The 21883-nt window shown below is 50.1% G+C and overlaps 1 protein-coding gene across 8 annotated transcripts in view; it reads right to left on the reverse strand.

Moving 5' to 3' along the window:
* sqor (sulfide quinone oxidoreductase) overlaps positions 1–21883 on the reverse strand; it is a 32576-nt gene that overhangs the window by 2910 nt on the left and 7783 nt on the right. For 4 of the 8 annotated variants that reach the window (XM_072277926.1, XM_072277928.1, XM_072277925.1 and 1 more), the window contains exons 2-9: positions 18969–19098; positions 14152–14368; positions 12520–12690; positions 12014–12067; positions 10822–11016; positions 9338–9547; positions 2528–2711; positions 879–946 (exon numbers count right to left, since the gene is read on the reverse strand). In XM_072277926.1, the coding sequence (XP_072134027.1) occupies positions 879–946; positions 2528–2711; positions 9338–9547; positions 10822–11016; positions 12014–12067; positions 12520–12690; positions 14152–14364 (1095 nt within the window). In that variant the 5' untranslated portion in view covers positions 14365–14368; positions 18969–19098. The remainder of the gene's footprint in view (positions 1–878; positions 947–2527; positions 2712–9337; positions 9548–10821; positions 11017–12013; positions 12068–12519; positions 12691–14151; positions 14369–18968; positions 19099–21883) is intronic. The other 4 variants (XM_072277930.1, XM_072277931.1, XM_072277932.1 and 1 more) reach the window with 1 other exon arrangement.

Here is a 21883-nt window from a genome sequence, read left to right on the forward strand (position 1 = left end):
CCCTGATGGAACGTTATCCCCTCCCTGATTGAATGTTATCCCCTCCCTGATGGTTCACACAGTGCTGCTACTGTCCAGGACCAGACTGGCACAGCCCAGTCTTCTTCCCCACCACGGGAGCTTGGAACAGGGGATGTGAAAAGCCAGGATAGAGAGGATGCCTCCAATAGTGAGGGAATCTTGGATCAGAGGGCACAGCCTCAGAATAGAGGGATGTCCTTTTACAGCACAGATGAGGACAGATTTCTTTAGCCAGAGGGTGGTGAATCTGTGGAATTCATTGTCACTGGTGGCTGTGGTGACCAAGGCATTGGGTATGTTTAAAACAGAGAGTGATAGGTTCTTATCAGGATGTCAATGGTTACAGGGAGAAGGCAAGAGAATGGGGTTGAGAGGGATATTAAATCAGCCACGTTGCAATAGCGGAGCAGACTCAATGGGCCGAATGGCCACATTCTGTTCCTATCTCTGGTCTTATGTTACTCTGCCTGCTGCCTGCACGTCAGGTGATGGCAGTTTTGTGGACCCGCGTGTCGGGTTACAGGGCGGTGATGAACAGTACCTCCTTCCAGAAGATTCCAAACCTCCTGACTCTGATTGCACTCACAGCTAGACCAGTATAGAACGTTCCAGCACATGAGACAACGTACAAGGTGGGAAGGGGTCTCAAAGCTGAGTAACTGAGTGTAGCACCAACCCCCACCCACCCAACCGGTGAACCTCCCCACATCACTGAGAGTGCGGAACTGATCCAGGCAGAGGACCAGCAGACTCTGCAAATCGGAAACCAAATCCAGCACTGCCGGAAATACTCAGCGAGTCAGTCAGCGTCCGTGTGAGCAGACCAGATGTAACATTTCACCCCAAATAAGCTGTACCTTTCTCTGTGGTTTCCGGTTCTTCATCACCCTGGAGATGGTCGCGCTGAGGACCACAGACTGGGCCGCTGAGCGACAAGGAGAGGCGTTAAATCCCAGGGAATGTTGGTCCGGAGCAACAAGGAGAGGCGTTAAATCCCAGGGAATGTTGGTCCGGAGCAACAAGGAGAGGCGTTAAATCGCAGGGAATGTTGGTCAGAGCGACAAGGAAAGGCGTTAAATCCCAGGGAATGTTGGTCCGGAGCGACAAGGAGAGGCGTTAAATCCCAGGGAATGTTGGTCCGGAGCAACAAGAAGAGGCGTTAAATCCCAGGGAATGTTGGTCCGGAGCGACAAGGAGAGGCGTTAAATCCCAGGGAATGTTGGTCCGGAGCGACAAGGAGAGGCGTTAAATCGCAGGGAATGTTGGTCCGGAGCGACAAGGAGAGGCGTTAAATTGCAGGGAATGTTGGTCGGAGCGACAAGGAGAGGCGTTAAATCGCAGGGAATGTTGGTCCGGAGCGACAAGGAGAGGCGTTAAGTCCCAGGGAATGTTGGTCCGGAGCGACAAGGAGAGGCGTTAAATCCCAGGGAATGTTGGTCGGAGCAACAAGGAGAGGCGTTAAATCCCAGGGAATGTTGGTCCGGAGCGACAAGGAGAGGCGTTAAATCCCAGGGAATGTTGGTCCGGAGCGACAAGGAGAGGCGTTAAATCCCAGGGAATGTTGGTCCGGAGCGACAAGGAGAGGCGTTAAATCCCAGGGAATGTTGGTCCGGAGCGACAAGGAGAGGCGTTAAATCCCAGGGAATGTTGGTCGGAGCGACAAGGAGAGGCGTTAAATCCCAGGGAATGTTGGTCGGAGCGACAAGGAGAGGCGTTAAATCCCAGGGAATGTTGGTCCGGAGCGACAAGGAGAGGCGTTAAATCCCAGGGAATGTTGGTCCGGAGCGACAAGGAGAGGCGTTAGATCGCAGGGAATGTTGGTCCGGAGCGACAAGGAGAGGCGTTAAATCCCAGGGAATGTTGGTCCAGAGCGACAAGGAGAGGCGTTAAATCCCAGGGAATGTTGGTCGGAGCAACAAGGAGAGGCGTTAAATCCCAGGGAATGTTGGTCCGGAGCGACAAGGAGAGGCGTTAAATCCCAGGGAATGTTGGTCCGGAGCGACAAGGAGAGGTGTTAAATCATCCAGAGACCAGGGAATTGACTAGTGCACAGTAGATAAACCCACTTATATCCCCTCCTCAACCCACACCTCCTCCTCAACTCACACCCCCTCCTCAACTCACACACTCACACCCTCACACTCTCCCATCCTCCAATCACGCTTGCTCATATACACTCACACTCACCCCACACCCACTCCGTTCCTCAACTCAAAATCCCTCCACAACTCACACTGACCCTCACACCTACATACACTCCTTCCTCAACTCACTCCCACACACAGTCACATCCACACTTACTACCCTCCTGCACACCCTGACACACATATCCCCTCCCTCCCAGGTTTCCACTCCATCTATATCCACTCCCACCACTGACTGATCCCCATCTGCACTCAGCTTAGGCTGCAGACCAGGAATGCCAGCGCTGTTTACCATAACACATAGACTAAAGATTTCTCTACGGGACGGGCAGTGCCCACCACTGGCCCCAGCACCTACTTACCCACTGCTGCTGCAGTCTTGGACGTGGGCAGGTTGGTGCAGTCCCCGATACCGAACACGTTTGGGTATTCCTTGTGCTGGAGGTTGTCTTTGTCAAGATCGAGCCAGCCAGCGGCGTCAGACAGGCAGCTGTTCTGTAGAACATCCGGGGCGCCCATTGGAGGGGTGACGTGCAACATTTCATACTGGTAGCATGTAAAGGAAGGACACCAGATGCCAATGAGCTTCATGCCCGCTCACATACACACACCCCCCATACAATCTGCCTTCAGCGACAGCACTACCGACAAGACAGAAAATTACTGCAGGTTGCAAATTAGTTTAAAATTAAATCATACTAAAGATGAATAGTGAGGTAGTGTTCACGGGTTCAATGTCCATTCATAAATCTGGCAGGCAGGAAGAAGCTGTTCCTGAATCATCGGTCTCCTGTACCTCCTCCCTGATGGTAGCAATGAGAAGAGGGCAGGTCCTGGGTGATGGGGGTGCATCGCCTTTTGAAGATGTTCTCAATCCTGGGGAGGCTGGTGCCCAGGATGGAGCTGGCTGAGGTTACAACTTTCTGCAGCTTTTTCCGATGCTCTGCAGTGGCCCCTCCAGACCAGATGGTGATGCAGCCAGTTACAATGCTCTTCGTGGTACACCTATAGGAATTTACAAAAGTCCTTGATGACATACCAAGTCTCCTCAAACCCCTAATGAAATATAGTGGCTGCTGAGCCCTCTGCACAATTGCCTCAGTATGCTGGGCCCAGGATAGATACTCAATGATGTGGACCCTCAGGAATTTGAAGCTGCTCACCCTTTCTACCACTGACGCCACAGAGGACTAGCGTGTGATCTCCTGACTTTCCTTTCTTGAAGACCACAGTTAATTCCTTGGGATTTTGCTGATATTGAGCGCAGGGTTGTTGTTGCAGCATCACTCAACCAGCCCACCTGCCACACTCCTGTACGCCGTCTCATCTCCACACTCTGTTCAAAGTCAGAGGGTGCTACAGTCACTAGTATCTGTGAGAAGGTTCATCTGCTCCTACAGCCAGTGAGACAGGCAGAGATGGTTCCAGCGAGGGACCAAAGTGAGTCTACGATCATTTCTGTGGTTACTCCGGCAGCCCCAGGAAATGGCAATGACTCAATTGAGCAAAGAAAACTCTTTAAAACCACCCAGCCAATGAGATCACAGCTGAGTTGACTACCATGGTCATCAAACTCCTGCCCAGCCAATGAGATCACAGCTGTATGGATAGTCAATAAAACGGTTTGTGATGAAATGATCTGTATGGACAGTCTGTGATGAAATAAAATGTGTGCATAATTCCATCCAGGCTCAACAAGAAGCTCAGAGATCTCAGGCTTGACCCTGCCTTGTGCAGCTGGATCCTGGACTTCCTGTCAGATCGCCAGCAGGTTGTAAGAGTGGGCTCCCTCACCTCCACCCCTCTGACTCTCAATACAGGAGCCCCTCAGGGCTGCGTACTGAGTCCCCTCCTTTACTCCCTGTATTCCCATGACTGTGTTGCTCCAATCTGCTAACTAATTTTGCCATCAACACTACACTGATTGGCCTAATCTCAAATAATAATGAGGCGGCCTACAGGGAAAAAGTCATCTCTCTGACACAGTAGTGTCAAGAAAACAACCTCTCCCTCAATGTCATAAAAACAAAGGACCTGGTTGTGGATTACAGGAGGAATGGAGACGGGGTAACCCCTACTGACATCAATGCTTCAACAGCTTTAAGTTCCTCGGCATCCACATCACCAAGGACCTCACCTGGTTTGTACACACCAGCTGTGTGATGAAAAAGCCACAACAGCACCTCTTTCAACCTCAGACAGTTGAGGAAGTTTGGTACGGGCCCCCAAATCCTAAGCCTTTCTACAGGGGCACAATTGAGAGCATCCTGACTGGCTGCACCACTGCCTGCTATGGGAACTGTACCTCCCTCGATCGCAGGATTCAGCAGAGAGTGGTGCAGACAGCCCAGTGCATCTGTACTTGTGAATTTCCCATGATTCAGGACATTTACAAGGACGTTTGTGTAAAAAGGGCCCGTAGGATCATTGGGGATCCAAGTCACTCAAACCACAATCTATTTTAGTGGCTACCATCTGGGAATCAGTTCCGCAGCATAAAAGCCAGGACCAACAGGCTCCGGGACAGCTTCTTCCACCAGGCCATCAGACTGATTAACTCACGCTGATTTGAGTGTATTTCTATGTTACATTGACTGTTCTATTTATTATAAATTACCATGTTTGCACATTTAGATGGAGATGTAATGTAAAGATTTTTACTCCTCATGGATGTGAAGGATGTAAGAAATAAAGTCAATTCAATTCATTCATTCATAAAACGATATTTCTCACTGTGTCTCGGTTCCTGTGACAATCATTTTATTCATTAGAAATACAGCAGGAATGGCCCTTCCAGCAGCAAATGCTGTCAACTGCTGATTAACTGGCACCTAGTCACTGGACAATTTACAATTAACTTACTAACTGGTACATCTTTGGACTGTGGAAGGAAACCGGGCACAGAGAGAACATAGACTCTTTACCGATGACACCAGAATTGAACTCTGAACTCTGCCGCCTCGGGGGGGAGGGGGCGGTAATAGTTGCACCAGTAAACCAATTTACCACCACTCTTTGAGGAACAGTGTTGTGAAGACCCTTTGAGAAGAAACCATTCACCTTGTCTATTTTAAATGCTCAGAATACTGATCCCTCATTCTAGATTCTCTGGAAACAGGAAGCATCTTCTCCACATGCACTGCCAAGATCCCTCAAGATCATAAACACCTCGTTCCCTCTCACTCTCTAGTGATACATCCTGTCCTGACGGCCGGTTTATTGTCACATATCACGACACAATGAAAAGCTTGCTGAGCATACTGTTCGTACAGATCACATTATACAGTGCGTTGAGGTAGGACAAGGTGAAATAATAGAATGCAGAATAGCTTATAACAGTTACAGGGAAAGTGCAATGCAGGTAAACTATGAGGAAGCAGATCATGATGGTAGATTGTGAAGTCAAGAGATCATCTTGACATGCAAGTGAACTATCAGTAGCTTTATAATAGTGGGTTTGAGGCTGTTCTTGACCCTGGTTGTAAATGCTTTCAGCCTTGTGTATCTTGCCCGATCGAAGAGAGAATAGAATGTTTGAGGTGGTTGGGGTCTTTCATTGTGCTGGCTGCTTTACAGAGGCAGTGATGTGTTCTATTTACATGGGAGGTAGGGTTTAAGGGTCGGCACAACATTGCAGGCCGAAGGGCCTGTACTATGCTGTACTATTCTGTGTTCTATGTTCTATGACGTGACAACCACCTATTCTAGGCATCAGTCTAGTGCATTACCTCAGAGCAGCTCCCAGTGCATCAACACCTTCCCCGGACACACTACTATACAGGTGTATTCACCAGTCTCCTGTATAAATAAATCAGCTTTTACCATCTGGTCTATGATAAGGCTATTTAATATGTTTCCCAATTACTTTCTGATCCCTGCGGCTCATAACACTGGAGCTGAGAATCACAGCGTTCATCTAACACCTGGAGTCAATCGATGTACAAAGACAACATCCTCTGTGGATTTTGCGCAGCAAGAGACAAAGGAACAACATTAATAGCTTCATTTAAAACTTAATTAATTGAAGTGTTTTAAAACTGTTTTATCTTTTTAAGTGTAACATACTTAAAAGCATTCCCGTGCAAGTCCAGTGAAGAGCTTTAAAAAGCAGGAAGTATTTTAATGGGCGTCATTGATTGGAGCACAATGTAGAGGCAGCAGAAGAATTCCCACACAGGTACAGCAAGAAGCTTTAAAAACCCAGACTCCACAAAAGAGGGGTACCGTCTAGCCGAGCCATCATCCTGGGAGTGGTCTGAGTCAGAGTGGTAAGGCTTTGGCTCAACAGGGCTTCGGCGAGAACAGGTGGAGGCAAAGTGCTGAATTAACTCTTGAGAGGATGGGGGAGAAGAACCCGTGTTGTGGGTGCCAGATGCAGCCTCTCCAGGGGACTCACAGCTCCCCAATGGCCACATCTGCACCAGGTGCATCGAGATGCAGCTCCTTACAGACCGTGTTAGGGAACTGGAGCTGCAGCTCGATGACCTTCGGCTTGTTAGGGAAAGTGAAGCAGTGACAGACAGGAGGTAGTCACCCAGAGGCTACAGGAGACAGATAAATGGATGACTGTCAGAAGGAAGGAAGGGAGAATGTCAGATAGTGGAGAGCACCCTGTGGCTGTCCCCTTCAATAGTAAGTACTCCATTTTGAGTATTGTTGGGGGAGGGGACGACCTACCTGGGGGAAGCAACAGTGGCCGCGCCTCTGGCACAGAGTCTGACCCTGTGGCTCAGAAGGGTAGGGAAAGGAAGAGGATGGCAGCAATGATAGGGACTCTATAGTTAGGGGGACAGATAGGTGATTCTGTGGGTGCGAAAAAGAAACTCGGATAGTGGTTTGCCTCCCAGGTGCCAGGGTCTGGGATGCGTCCATTCAGAAAAGGGAGGGTGAGCAGCCAGAAGTTGTGGTAATATTGGTACCAACGACAGAAGTAGGAAAAGGGAAGAGGTCCTCAAAACAGAATACAAGGAGTTAGGAAGGAAGCTGAGAAACAGGACCTTAAGAGTAGTAATCTTGGGATTGCTGCCCATGCCATGTGATAGTGAGGATAGGAATAGAATGAGGTGGCAGATAAATGTGTGGCTGAAGAATTGGAGCAGTGGGCAGGGATTCAGATTTCTGGATCATTGGGACCTCTTCTGGGACAGGTGTGACCTATACAAAAGGGACAGGTAGTGTTAAGGATCCGGCCTGAGCACTGGGTCGAAGGGCCTCTGCTGGTAGCTCTGGATCACGCCAGTCTTTAATTTCTGTTTTCTTTCACCTGGCCATGTGGGTTCTGGCCCAGCCCCTTTCCTTTTTGGACTCCCTCCAATTACCGGCTTGTCTCCTCATTGGCACCCACCTGTGTCTAAGTTTCACTCATTACCCTGTCCATTTAAACCCTGCCTTGACTAGCATCCTCTGCCAGTTTGTCCCAGTTCTGACCTGTGTCGTTCCAGCCTGGCATTGCGGCTTCTGCCAACCGATTTTCCCTGATTCTGTGTTTTGGATTTTGCCCGTTCTTGGACCTGATTTTTGCCTGTGTGCTCTGGATTGTCTGCCCTCGCCTGACTGCCTTTCCTGGTTAAGACCTCTGCCTGCCATTTCGGATTCGTGCCTGCCTTCTGTTTTTGAAAGACTGTTGCCTTTGTACTCCCTAATAAATCCTGGTGAAAAAGTATTCATTGGTCTGCACCCAAACCCGACAGAACAAACTGGCCAAGATGGACTCAGCAGACCCCAACCAGGTGCGTGAGGCCCTCTCCCGACAGGGTGTGCTGTTAGGGAGACATGAAACGCAGTTCACCTCTATCAACCAGTCGATGGAAGCCTTCTCTGCCACTCTGACCAGCATAACCTCCCAGCTACAGCAGATTCAGCTGGCGCTGAGTTCTGACCTGCCTTCTCTCACTGTGCCATCAGCCCCACAGACTCCAACCCAACCAGCCCGAGAGCCCCATTTACCCCCACCTGAACCTTACAATGGTGAACCAGACACCTGCAGATCCTTCCTGTCTCAATGCTCGCTGATTTTTGAGCTGCAGCCCACTACCTTTCCCACTGATCGATCCCGTATTGCTTATGTTATCACGCTGCTGTCAGGAAGAGCAAGAGAGTGGGGTACGGCTGTGTGGGACAGCAGAGCCCCTTTTTGCCACACGTTTAAGGACTTTTGTGAGGAGATGAGAAGAGTCTTTGACTGTTCCCAGCAGGGGCGAGAGGCAGCAAGGTTGATGTTGCGAGTTCGTCAGGGTAACCGTTCCGTTTCGGACTACGTTATTCAGTTCTGCACACTAGCCGCCACGACCAACTGGAATTCGGCGGCCCAATCTGACGTGTTCCTCTCTGGGCTTAGCGAAGAGGTTAAATATGAACTAGCCACCTGCGACCTGCCTGCTGGCTTCCAAGAGCTGGTCGATTTGGCCATTAAGATTGACAGCCGTATAAAACAGCGTCAGCAGGAGCGTGATGTCCAGGGGTCACGAAGAACCACCAGGGGGCATCTGACCTCTTCCCAGGCAACACCCAGATCTCCTTCCCCGAGTCCTCAGTCACCCTCATCCAGCCCGACGGAGCTCATGCAGATTGATCGTACTCATCTGTCTCCTTCGGAAAGGAGGAGGAGAGTCAGTATCAACTCCTGTCTGTATTGTGGTCAGGCTGGTCACTATGTACCTACCTGTCCCGTAAAAGCCAACGCTTGCTCGTAAATAGGGGACTTCCTTCCCCCAGTTCCCGGTCACTCGAACCCTGCTACCTGCTTTTATACTGGCTGAAGGGAGGAGACGCGCCATTTCAGTTTTTATCAACTCTGGGGCTGAGGGAAACTTTATCAGTTCCAGCTTTGCGGCCAATCTCGGGATGCCCCTCTCCCGTCTGAAGCAACCCCTGGAGGCCAGCGGCGTAACCGGAGTGAAACTCAACATGGTTACCCACTCTGCAGCTCCGGTGAGTCTCCTCATTTCTGGCAATCACCAGGACAGCATTGCTTTCCATGTGATAGATTCCCCCAAAGCTGAAGTTGTGTTAGGTCACCCGTGGCTAGCTCGGCACAGTCCACACATTGACTGGTCTAATAACAGAGTGTTAAGCTGGAGTCCTTTCTGCCGAAATCATTGTCTGCGTGTTGGGACGGCCCATCAGCACTACACAGGAGGTGAAGAATGACCAAATAAATGAACTGTTCTGACCTGGAAGGTTCTGGTCTCCCCTGGAGAATCCAGAAGCTCAAACACGGCCTCCTGTCGGTCCGGGTGAACTTCAGTCAGATTCATCCTGTAATTCACGTTTATATTCCTCGCTTTAACTATTTCCAGAAGCACACCTGCATACTTCTTCACTCCAAAAATGACTGGCAGAGAAGTATTGTAGATAATATTTGCCTTGGATCGCTTTCCAACCTTTAACAAGATAAAATACTTAGTGATAAGAGTGCCCGGAAAACCTTCGGCATGGAATTAAATCTCGAGGCAGCAAGGCCTCCTCAAAGGTGTAACACTGAGGCTTTACAAGGCAATGCTCAGACCAGCGGAGTACTGGAGCAGTTTGGGGCTTCATATCTAAGAACGGACGTGTTGGCATTGGACAGGGTCCAGAGAAGGTTCACAAGAATGCTCCCAGGAAAGAAAGGGTTAACGTATGGGCAAACTTTGGTGGCTCTGACCCTGCACTCACTGGAGTTTAGAAGAATGGGGGGGGGGGTCTCATTGAAACCTATCAAATATTGAAAGGCCTGGATAAAGAGGATGTGGAGAGGATGTTTCCTATAGTGGGAGAGTCTAAGACCAGAGGGCACAGCCTCAGAATAGAGGGACGTCTGCTTAGCATGGAGGTGAGCAGGAATTTCTTTAGCCAGAGAGTGGTGAATCTAGGAAATTCATTGTGACAAACAGCTGTGGAGGCCAAGTCATTGGGTATATTTAAAGTGAAGTTTGATACATTCTTAATTAGTGAGGTTACGGGGAGAAGGTAGGAGAATGGGGTTGAGAGGGGAAAATAAATGAGCCGTGACTGAGTGGCAGAACAGGCTTGATGGGCTGAGTGGACTAATTCTGTTCCGATGTTTCATGGTCTTATCATCATTCAGAGTTGCAGCACCAGGTCAGAGCTGGGTTCTGCTGCCATACTGAGGGGGTGGGACATTGTGGGTGGGGGGCGGGGGTGGCCCTTGGATAAGAAGCTGATCCCTGCCTGATCTCCAAGGGTGTAAAAAGCAGCAAAACTGGGGAGTTTACTGAGGCAACGATGGGCTGAATGGCCTCTAACCCTCCCCTATGTCTGACGGCCTGACAGCCCGAACGATGGGCTGAATGGCCTAACCCTCCCCTATGTCTGACGGCCTGTCGGCCTGGAGGACGCTGCTGGGGTGCGCGGACGGAGGTAGAGCAGACTCAGGCTCTGAAGTATTCTCATCACATGGAGAAAGACGGGGTGGGGCGGGGCAGATCTTCCGGCCAATAGTTCACACCCAATGTGTGGCCCGATGGTGGTCTGGTAACCCAAGGGCCTCGGGCTGGGTACGGGTCAGCAGCGATTCCAACCTCACTCACTGACAGAACCGAACCGCGGTGCAGGGGGGACATTGTCAGCCCACAACACCAACGGTGAGCACAGCCTGTCCCTGCACGTAGGAAAGGCTGAATGAAAGCCCTGTTGCTTACTCAGAGTCCCTCACCTTGCGGAAATAATGCTCAGACAGATACATGATCTTCTGTGGAGCACCGGCACACTTGACTGGAGTGTTGGGGAAGGTGAAGATGGCATTTCCCTCCTCAAAGTCCTGTAACGCTTTCCAGGTCTTCTCGACATAGTCCACCGAGTAATTGGAACCAATTTTTGGGCTGTTAAATCCTTCCGGAAGCCCCTTAATCTGAGGACAAAGTATACTTTAAAGTTCTAGACAGATCCTACCTCCCTTCAGCTCAGAAAACCTCTCCTCCAGCCGAACCCCATCCCAGCAAAGAGCTGCTCACCCCCCCCCAGCCCCCACTTCGACCGTCCACCTGCTTTTCTCACCCAACCCAAATCCCCTGACCACAAGGAGTGGCTGACGCTCACACCGAGGTTTAGTAGGCTGGCAGTCTCTGGGAATGGGAGGGGTGGGGGGAGAAGAGGTGCTGGAAGTGCGGAAAGGCTGGGAGGAGGGGGCAGAGGAGGAGACAGCAACTGGAGAGGTAGCTGAGCACCAGGATGGGTGGGGGAGGGTAGATCTGGGAAGGGGAAGTGGAAGGGATGAGGGAGACCTGTGGCAAAGAGGGATGAGAGGGGGGTTTGACAGCAAGGGCTAGGAAGGTTCCGGAATGGGAGGACAGAGCGGAGGGAGGGCAGAGTAGAGCTGCAGGGAGATGTGCCGGAGGGTTACCGAGAGAATCGGATTTCCCGTGTTCATGGATCAGTGGTCAATAATTCGGTCTGTGGGCGTGGGCCCGGGCCCGGCCCGCGGACAGTAAACAGATGCTCACTCTGTCTCCAGCTGTTGGGAGCATGGCACCAGTGAGGCATCTCTTCCTCCCACAGCACACGGACTGGACTCTCACTGCCAGAGCACCCGATCCGGACAGAACAGCAGTGACCCACTGTTCCCCTGGTCACATAAACCCGTGCGAAGTGTCTCCTCTGCCTTTGGTCCCTCTGAGACGAGAGGAGCTGTCCCACCAGCAGCAGAGACTGACCTGTTTACATCCCCGTCTCTTAGTGACCACCTGCTCCACCTTCCTGCTAAAGGTGGACGCAAGGAAAGGAGCTGGGATTTCTGCCGACCACTGTCCCCGTGGCCCTGATCCCAGCAGCCCGGCATTCGTGCCTACGTCCCAGATCAATCCGGTCTCCATGGAAGGTTGCTGTGGTAACACAGAAGGGACACCTACCTTGTCGTACTGGAGCTGCAGTCCCAGGGCAACGATCAGGTACCTGTAGGTGAGCTGAAGGAGAACAGGCCTTTCCTTAGCGATACAGTGCAGAACAGGCTCTTCCCAGCCAACAAGCCTCTCCACCCAGCCACCCACCCATTTGACCCTCGCCAAATCCCGGGATAATCAACAACGACCAATTAACCTCCAACCGGCACGTCTTTGGACAGTGGGAGAAATCCACATGGTCACAGGAAGGATGTACGAGCTCCCTCCCCGCAGATGAACTCTGCACACTAATGTCCCAAGCCGTAACATGTCATGCTGCTCTCCATAAGTGAGCAGAGCACTCCCAACTCCTGACGTTGGGTCAACATGCAGATGGAAAGCAGATCTCACGACCCACTCACAGATTCCAGCCCGAACCCTTCCTCACCACCCGCTCCACCTGCCACCCATTCCCAGCACCTGCTGGGAAGCTCGCCAGCCTAAGCCCCTCTCGTTCACACTCCCGCATCTCTCACCTCTTTCCCATCGTCGGTACGAACAAGACTCTTGTCTGGATGCAGTTCCTGAACTCTGGACTTGATCCACGTGACCCCCGAAGGGATGATGCTGGCTGTGGGACGTCCCGATGCCCTCAGAGCCTTTGCTCCGGCCCCTACCAGAGTCCACATGGGCTGGTAGTAATGATTCTGCAAGGACACAGTCAGCGGGTGAAACCCTCACAGCAGCTCCTCAACAACCTGCACTGCAACGACTGTCAAATGGACACTGCTCATGGACAACAGGCAATAAGACTGTGCGCATTTGCGCGTGTTCGCGTTCGTTCAGTGCTGGGGCCACCATATATATTATTAAAGATATAGGAGAAGGGACTAGGTGTAACGTATGTAAGTTTGGTGGTGACACTAAATTGAGTGGAAAAGCCAATTTTGCAAAGGATGCGGAGCGTCTAAAGGGAGATATAGACAGGCTAAGTGAGTGGACGTGGGTCTGGCAGATAGGGTACAACTTCGGTAAAAACAAGAGCAGATTATTATTTAAATGTTGAAAGATTACAGCACGTTGTTGTGCAGAGGGACATGGGAATGTTTGTGCATAGATTGCAAAAAGGTTGGTTTGCAGTTGAAGCAGGTTATGAAGAAGGCAAGTGGAATGTTGCCTCTCTGTTAGGGGGATTGAAGTTAAGAGCAGGGAAGTTATTCTGCATCTGTATAGGACAGTGGTCCCCAACCACCGGGCTGCGAGGAAACGATATGATTTGGTGATATGAAACGATATGAATCAGCTGCACCTTTCCTCTTTCCCTGTCGCGCACTGTTGAATTTGAACATCCCACCCCATCGGCCGGTCCACTAGAATATTGTCAATACTAAACCGGTCCGCGGTGCAAACAAGGTTGGGGTCCCTGGTATAGGATACCGGCTGCACCTGGAGTACTGCATACTGATCTCCTTACTTGAGGAAAGATATACCAGCTTTGGAGGTGGTGCAGATGAGGTTCACTAGGTTGATTCCGGAGATGAGGGGGTTAGCTTATGAAGAGAGGTGGAGTCGCCTGGCACTATACTCACTGGAATTCAGAAGGATGAAAAGGGATTTTATAGAAACATAAAATCATGAAATTATGATAAGATAGAAGCAAAAATATTGTTCCACTGGTAAATGAGACTAGGACTAGAAGACATTTCACTAAGATTTTGGGGAAAGATTTAGGACAGAAATGAGAACTGCTTTTCCCAGAGAGTGGTGAATCTGTATCATTCTCTTCTGGGGAAAATAGTAGAGGCTACCTCATTAAATATCTTTAAGGCACAGTGAGACACAGTACCAGAGGAATTAAGGGCTGTGGGGAAAAGGCAGGTAGGTGGAGATGAGTCCATGACCAGACTAGCCACGTTCTCATTGACTGCTGGAGCAGGCTCGATGCGCCGAATAGCTGACTCATGCTCCTAGTTTTTATGAGATGACGGTTGGTCTCAGAATTTTCAGGGGAGTGTGACTTTCTGTCAAACATTGAGCTATGGCAGAGAAAGGAATTAATTTTGAAAGATTATCAACACCAAACCGAAAGCTTCCCCATCACAGTTTCGTCTGTGTATCAGCTGAATGACAGGTACACAGCCTGACAGGGGTGCCCACCCGAGTCTTACTTCATTCGGCTCGACAACTGCGACTTTTCCAGCTCCAAACTTCCTCTTCATCCGTGCACTCATGGTGATACCGCCTGTCCCACCGCCGAGCACCAGGACATCGTAATAGCCATTGGAGACGCAAGCTGTCGATGTGTGCAGTGGCTGAAATCCCACATGCAAGGACTGGAGCCCACGTCCACACAACAGTGAAGCTCGGTGAATGGCAGTCATGTTCCTGTTGGGAAGGGACACAAAGGGCTTCTGTTTATACCCAACATCAATGCCACCGAGAACACAGGCTGCGAACACAAAGACTCTTGCAAATTACTACAGATGTATTTACACTGTGTTCTAACTGGTTGGTCTGGTGGGGGGTTTGAGACAAGGGTAGCTGCAGTGGTGGGGGGAAGGTTTGGTGGTCAGTGCGGTCACGGTGGGTTGGAGGTTTGGTGGTCAGTGCGGTCACGGTGGGATGGAGGGTTGATGGTCAGTGCGGTCACGGTGGGATGGAGGGTTGATGGTCAGTGCGGTCAGGGTGGGATGGAGGGTTGATGGTCAGTGCGGTCACGGTAGGATGGAGGGTTGATGGTCAGTGCGGTCACGGTGGGATGGAGGGTTGGTGGTCAGTGCGGTCACGGTGGGATGGAGGGTTGATGGTCAGTGCGGTCACGGTGGGATGGAGGGTTGATGGTCAGTGCGGTCACGGTGGGATGGAGGGTTGATGGTCAGTGCGGTCACGGTGGGATGGAGGGTTGGTGGTCTGCTGTCACGGTGGGATGGAGGGTTGGTGGTCAGTGCGGTCACGGTGGGATGGAGGTTTGGTGGTCAGTGCGGTCAGGGTGGGATGGAGGGTTGATGGTCAGTGCGGTCACGGTGGGATGGAGGTTTGGTGGTCAGTGCGGTCACGGTGGGATGGAGGTTTGGTGGTCAGTGCGGTCACGGTGGGATGGAGGGTTGATGGTCAGTGCGGTCACGGTGGGATGGAGGGTTGATGGTCAGTGCGGTCACGGTGGGATGGAGGGTTGGTGGTCAGTGCGGTCACGGTGGGATGGAGGGTTGGTGGTCAGTGCGGTCACGGTGGGATGGAGGGTTGATGGTCAGTGCGGTCATGGTGGGATGGAGGGTTGATGGTCAGTGCGGTCACGGTGGGATGGAGGGTTGGTGGTCTGCTGTCACGGTGGGATGGAGGGTTGGTGGTCAGTGCGGTCACGGTGGGATGGAGGGTTGGTGGTCAGTGCGGTCACGGTGGGATGGAGGGTTGATGGTCAGTGCGGTCACGGTGGGATGGAGGTTTGGTGGTCAGTGCGGTCACGGTGGGATGGAGGGTTGATGGTCAGTGTGGTCACGGTGGGATGGAGGGTTGATGGTCAGTGCGGTCACGGTGGGATGGTGGTTTGGTGGTCAGTGTGGTCACGGTGGGTTGGAGGTTTGGTGGTCAGTGCGGTCACGGTGGGATGGTGGGTTGATGGTCAGTGCGGTCACGGTGGGATGGTGGTTTGGTGGTCAGTGTGGTCACGGTGGGATGGAGGGTTGATGGTCAGTGCGGTCACGATGGGATGGTGGTTTGGTGGTCAGTGCGGTCACGGTGGGTTGGAGGTTTGGTGGTCAGTGCGGTCACGGTGGGATGGAGGGTTGTTGGTCAGTGCGGTCACGGTGGGATGGAGGGTTGATGGTCAGTGCGGTCACGGTGGGATGGAGGTTTGGTGGTCAGTGCGGTCACGGTGGGATGGTGGTTTGGTGGTCAGTGCGGTCACGGTGGGATGGTGGTTTGGTGGTCAGTGCGGTCACGGTGGGATGGAGGGTTGATGGTCAGTGTGGTCACGGTGGGATGGAGGGTTGGTGGTCAGTGCGGTCACGGTAGGATGGAGGGTTGATGGTCAGTGCGGTCACGGTGGGATGGAGGTTTGGTGGTCAGTGCGGTCACGGTGGGATGGTGGTTTGGTGTTCAGTGCGGTCACGGTGGGTTGGAGGTTTGGTGGTCAGCGCGGTCACGGTGGGATGGAGGGTTGATGGTCAGTGCGGTCACGGTGGGATGGAGGGTTGATGGTCAGTGCTGTCATGGTGGGATGGAGGGTTGATGGTCAGTGCGGTCACGGTGGGATGGAGGGTTGGTGGTCAGTGCGGTCACGGTGGGATGGAGGTTTGGTGGTCAGTGCGGTCACGGTAGGATGGTGGTTTGGTGGTCAGTGCGGTCACGGTGGGATGGTGGTTTGGTGGTCAGTGCGGTCACGGTGGGATGGTGGTTTGGTGTTCAGTGCGGTCACGGTGGGTTGGAGGTTTGGTGGTCAGCGCGGTCACGGTGGGATGGAGGGTTGATGGTCAGTGCGGTCACGGTGGGATGGAGGGTTGATGGTCAGTGCTGTCATGGTGGGATGGAGGGTTGATGGTCAGTGCGGTCACGGTGGGATGGAGGGTTGGTGGTCAGTGCGGTACGGTGGGATGGTGGTTTGGTGGTCAGTGCGGTCACGGTGGGATGGTGGTTTGGTGGTCAGTGCGGTCATGGTGGGATGGAAGGTTGATGGTCAGTGCGGTCACAGTGGGATGGAGGGTTGATGGTCAGTGCGGTCACGGTGGGTTGGAGGTTTGGTGGTCAGGAGATTTGATGGTCAGTGTGGTCACGGTGGGGTGGAATTTGATGGTGCCAGGTTTAGGGGATCTGCCAGGTTCAGGTCTATAACGAAAGGCTGCAGAAACTTGGGTTGTTTTCTCTGGAATGCCGGAGGCTGTGGGAAGGTATATAACCATATAACAATTACAGCACGGAAACAGGCCATCTCGGCCCTTCTAGTCCGTGCCAAACTCTTACCCTATCCTAGTCCCACCAACCTGCACTCAGCCCATAACCCTCCATTCCTTTCCTGTCCATATACCTATCCAAATTAACTTTAAACGACAACATAGAACCTGCCTCAACCACTTCTGCTGGAAGCTCGTTCCACACAGCTACCACTCTCTGAGTAAAGAAGTTCCCCCTCATGTTACCCCTAAACTTTTGTCCTCTAACTCTCAACTCATGTCCTCTTGTTTGAATCTTCCCCACTCTCAATGGAAAAAGTCTAACCACGTCAACTCTATCTATTCCCCTCATAATTTTAAACACCTCTATCAAGTCCCCCTTCAACCTTCTATGCTCCAAAGAATAAAGGCCTAACTTATTCAACCTTTCTCTGTAACTTAGGAGATGAAACCCAGGCAACATTTTAGTAAACCTCCTCTGTACTCTGTCAATTTTATTGACATCTTTCCTATAATTCAGTGACCAGAACTGTACACAATACTCCAGATCTGGCCTTACCAATGCCTTGTACAATTTCAACATTACATCCCAACTCCTATACTCAATACTCTGATTTATAAAGGCCAGCATACCAAAAGCTTTCTTCACCACCGTATCCACATGAGATTCCATCTTCAGGGAACTATGCACTTTATTCCTAAATCCCTCTGTTCTAAAGCATTCTTTAATGCCCTACCATTTACCATGTATGTCCTATTTTGATTAGTTCTACCAAAATGTAGCACCTCACATTTTTCTGCATTAAACTCCATCTGCCATCTTTCAGCCCACTCTTCTAAATCTCTCTGCAAGTTTTGAAAACCTACTTCATCATCCACAACACCACCTATCTTAGTATCATCTGCGTACTTACTAATCCAATTTACTACCCCATCATCCAGATCATTAATGTATATGACAAACAACATTGGACCCAGTACAGATCCCGCTACACACCATCCTCCAATATGACACACAGTTATCCACCACTACTCTCTGGCGTCTCCCATCCAGCCACTGCTGAATCCATTTTACCACTTCGATGTGAATGCCTAACGATTGAACCTTCCTAACGATCTGATGGAGGTTTACAACATTACGTGTCACAGTCGTTTACCAGGATTGAAATGTCTAATATCAGAAGGCATGCATTGAAGGTGAGAGGACATAGGTTCAAGGGGGACATGATGTTCGTGGATATCTGGAAATTGCTGCCTGGAGCAGTAGTCAAGGCAAATACATTCAGGCCTTTTCAGAAATATTTAGATCAGTACATGAATGTGAAGAAAATGGAAGGATATGGACATTGTGAAGACAGAAGTGATTAGTTTAATTAGCCATTTGATAAGTAATTTAGCAATAATTTCAAAAGGTCTAGAATACAAGAGCAGGGATGTGATACTGAGGATTTATAAGGCACTGGTGAGGCCTCACCTTGAGTATTGTGAACAGTTTTGGGCCCCTCATCTGAGAAGAGGTGAGCTGGCAATGGAGAGGGTTCAGAGGAGGTTCACAAGGATGATTCTGGGAATGAAAGGGTTATCATACAAGGAACATTTGTTGGCTCTGGGTTTGCATTAGCTGGAAATCAAAAGGATGAGGGGGATCTCATTGAAACCTTCTGAACGTTGAAAGGCCGAGACAGAGTAGATGTGGAAAGATGTTTCCCATGGTGGGGGAGTCTAGGACAAGCCAGCACAGCCTCAGGATAGAGGGGCGTTCATTTAAAACAGATTTTGAGAAATTTCTTTAGCCAGAGCTTGGTGAATTTGTGGAATTTGTTACCACAGGCAGCTCTGGAGGCCAGGTTGTATTCAACAGGTAGATTTAATGTCAGAGAAATGTATACAATATACATTCTGAAATTCATTTTCTTTGCAAACATCCATGAAAACAGAGCAGTGCCCCAAAGAATGAATGACAGTTAAATGTTAAAACCACAAAGTCCCCACCCCCAGCAAAAACAAACTTCTCTTCTCCCCCCACCACCAGCAAAAAAAGCACTGGCGCCCCCACCGAGCGATCAAGCATGCATCAGAGCATCAATAAAGACACAGACCTGCAGTACCCCAAAGACTACTCGGTCGCCCGGTAATTCGACATACCACCTCAGCTCCCAAGCTCCGTATTTCAGGAAGAGATCGACAGGTTTTTGATTGGACACAGCATCAAAGGTTACGGGGAGAAGGCTGGGGAGTGGGTCAGAGGAAGGAGAGAAAGGATCAGACATGATTAAATGGCGGAGCAGACTTGATGGGCCAAATGGACTAATTCTGCTCCTATGTCTTATGGTCTAATTTAACGAGTTTGGCACAACACTGTGGGCCAAAAGCCCTGTTCCTGTGTTGTACTGCTCTAGTTTTTATGGCCAGCTGAAGCGCCTGTTTCCATCCAGTGTGACGCTGACTATGAAAGGAGGTGGAGGATTGGAAAATGCACATAGAGGTTAAACTGAAAAGCTGAACGATATTCTGTGTAATTGATGGGAGATGAGGAATGCGGTAGTCATAGGGGATTCCATAGTGAGGGGAACAGACAGGAGGTTCTGTCAAATGATAGAGATACCTGCATAGTGTGTTGCCTCCCAGGTGCCAGGGTACAGGATGTCTCAGATCAGGTGCAGTGTATTCTGAAGAGAGAAGGTGAACAGCCAGAAATCTTGCTACACGTTGGTACCAATTACATAGGTAGAAAGAAGGAGGAGGTCCTGAAGAGAAAATTCAGGGAGTTGGGTAGGAAGCTGAAAGGCAGGATCTCTTGGGTAGTAATCTCAGGATTGCTGCCTGTGCCACGTGCTAGCTAGTGCTAGCATGATCAGGCATATTAATGTGTGGCTGAGAGACTGGTGTAGGGGGCAGGGCTTCAGATTCCTGGATCACTGGGGCCTCTTCTGGGGGAGGTATGACCTGTACAAGAAGGACAGGTTACACCTGAACCCAAAGGGGTCCAATATCCTAGCGGGCACATTTAATAGAGCTGTTAGGGAGGGTTTAAACTAATTTGGCAGGGGGATGGGAACCGGAGTGATAGGGCTGAGGAAGGGGAAAACAGAAATAAATATAGCATGCAACAGAGATTATAGAAAGAACAGGCAGGAGATAAGGCATAATCACAGCCAGTGGCATGAGTTACAGGGGTGTGGTGCAGATAAAACAGAAAGAACAAATACTGAACTGAAAGTGTTGTATTTGAATGCACGCAGCATAATGAATGACCTTGAAATTCAGCTACAGATTGGCAAATATGATGTTGTGACCATCTCTGAAACTTGGCAAAAAGGATGGCTGCGATTGGGAGCTGAACGTCCAAGGATATACAGTGTATCGGAAAGATAGGTTAGTAGGCAGAGGGGGTGGTGTGACTCTGTGTATAAGAAATAATATTAAATCATTGGAAAGGGATGACATAGAATCGGAGGGTGTAGAGTCTCTATGGGGTGGGTTAAGAAATGGCAAGGGTAAAATGACACTAATGACAGTTATATACAGGCCTCCAAACAGCAGCTGGGATGTGGAGTACAAATTACAGCAGGAGATAGAAAAGGCGTGTCAGAAAGACAATGTCATGATAATCGTTGGGGATTTCAACATGAAAGTGGATTGGGAAAACCAGGTCAGTACTGGACCTCGAGAGAGAATTTGTGGGATGGTTTTTTAGAAGAGTTTGTTGTTGAGCCCACTAGGGGTCTGGCTGTGCTGGATCGGGTGTTGTGCAATGATCCAGTTGCCACACAGGGTGCAAGTGGCTAATACAACGGGGATAATTTTCAGCTGACTGGAGGAAAGTTTAGGGGGAAGGTCAGAATTAAGTATTTTACATAGAGAGTGGTGGATGCATGTTTGATCATGGAGCAGTGTAAAAGACCAGCACAATATGATGGGCTGAAGGGCCTGTACTGTACTGTAGTGTCCTATGTTCTATGAGTTTGCTATGTCTGCACAGGTGCAATGACAAACTTGCCGCACAGAGCATCAGATAAACGGCATTCACCAAAAAGGCATGAATTATGCACAATTACTACAAGACAGAACACAATTAGAACAAAAAAGTGCATTGTAGTGCAAAGTCATCAAAGTGTCACTAAACTGTAGTGATTATGGTTGGGCACATCAAAGTTGATGGTGAACGCAGCAGGCCAGGCAGCATCTCTAGGAAGAGGTGCAGTCGACGTTTCAGGCCGAGACCCTTCGTCAGGACTAACTGAAGGAAGAGTGAGTAAGGGATTTGAAAGTTGGAGGGGGAGGGGGAGATCCAAAATGATAGGAGAAGATTCAGGACTAACTGAAGGAAGAGTGAGTAAGGGATTTGAAAAATCCTTCAGTTAGTCCTGACGAAGAGTCTCGGCCTGAAACGTCAACTGCACCTCTTCCTAGAGATGCTGCCTGGCCTGCTGCGTTCACCAGCAACTTTTATGTGTGTTGCTTGAATTTCCAGCATCTGCAGGTTTCCTGTTGTTTGTGATTATGGTTGGGCCAGTTGGATCAGTGGAACTGTCCCAAGTTCCTTAAGTGCAATTATTAAAAAAGCCTCTACTTTTTTTTTTAAGAAATTTTAAGATTCAGCATGACATCAAAAACTTCAATAAACTTCTGTAGATGTCTGGTGGAGAGTATATTCACTGGATTGGAACACCTCAGGCTCCTGAACTAGTGGGGATAACTTCATTCAACTTCCCTGAACTGTTCCCACAACCTAGGGAGTCATTCAATGATTCTTCATCTCATCTTCTCATTATTTATTTATTATTAGTATTTCTTTTCTCTCTCTTTCCTTTGTCTTTACACAGTTTGTTGTCTTTTGCACATTGGTTGTTTGTCCAGTCTGTTGGGTATGGACTTTCAGTTGGAGAGCTGGGAAGGTTCAGGCATAAAAGGGAGACACTGCCTCGTGGAGCGGTCATCGACAGAACGGTCATCAACGGAGTGGTCTGGGGCAGAGTGGTGGGGCTTTGGCTCATTCGGGCTTCGGTGAGGT

The sequence above is a fragment of the Mobula birostris genome, chromosome 14 (genome assembly GCF_030028105.1).
Source record: "Mobula birostris isolate sMobBir1 chromosome 14, sMobBir1.hap1, whole genome shotgun sequence".
Lineage (NCBI taxonomy): Eukaryota > Metazoa > Chordata > Chondrichthyes > Myliobatiformes > Myliobatidae > Mobula > Mobula birostris.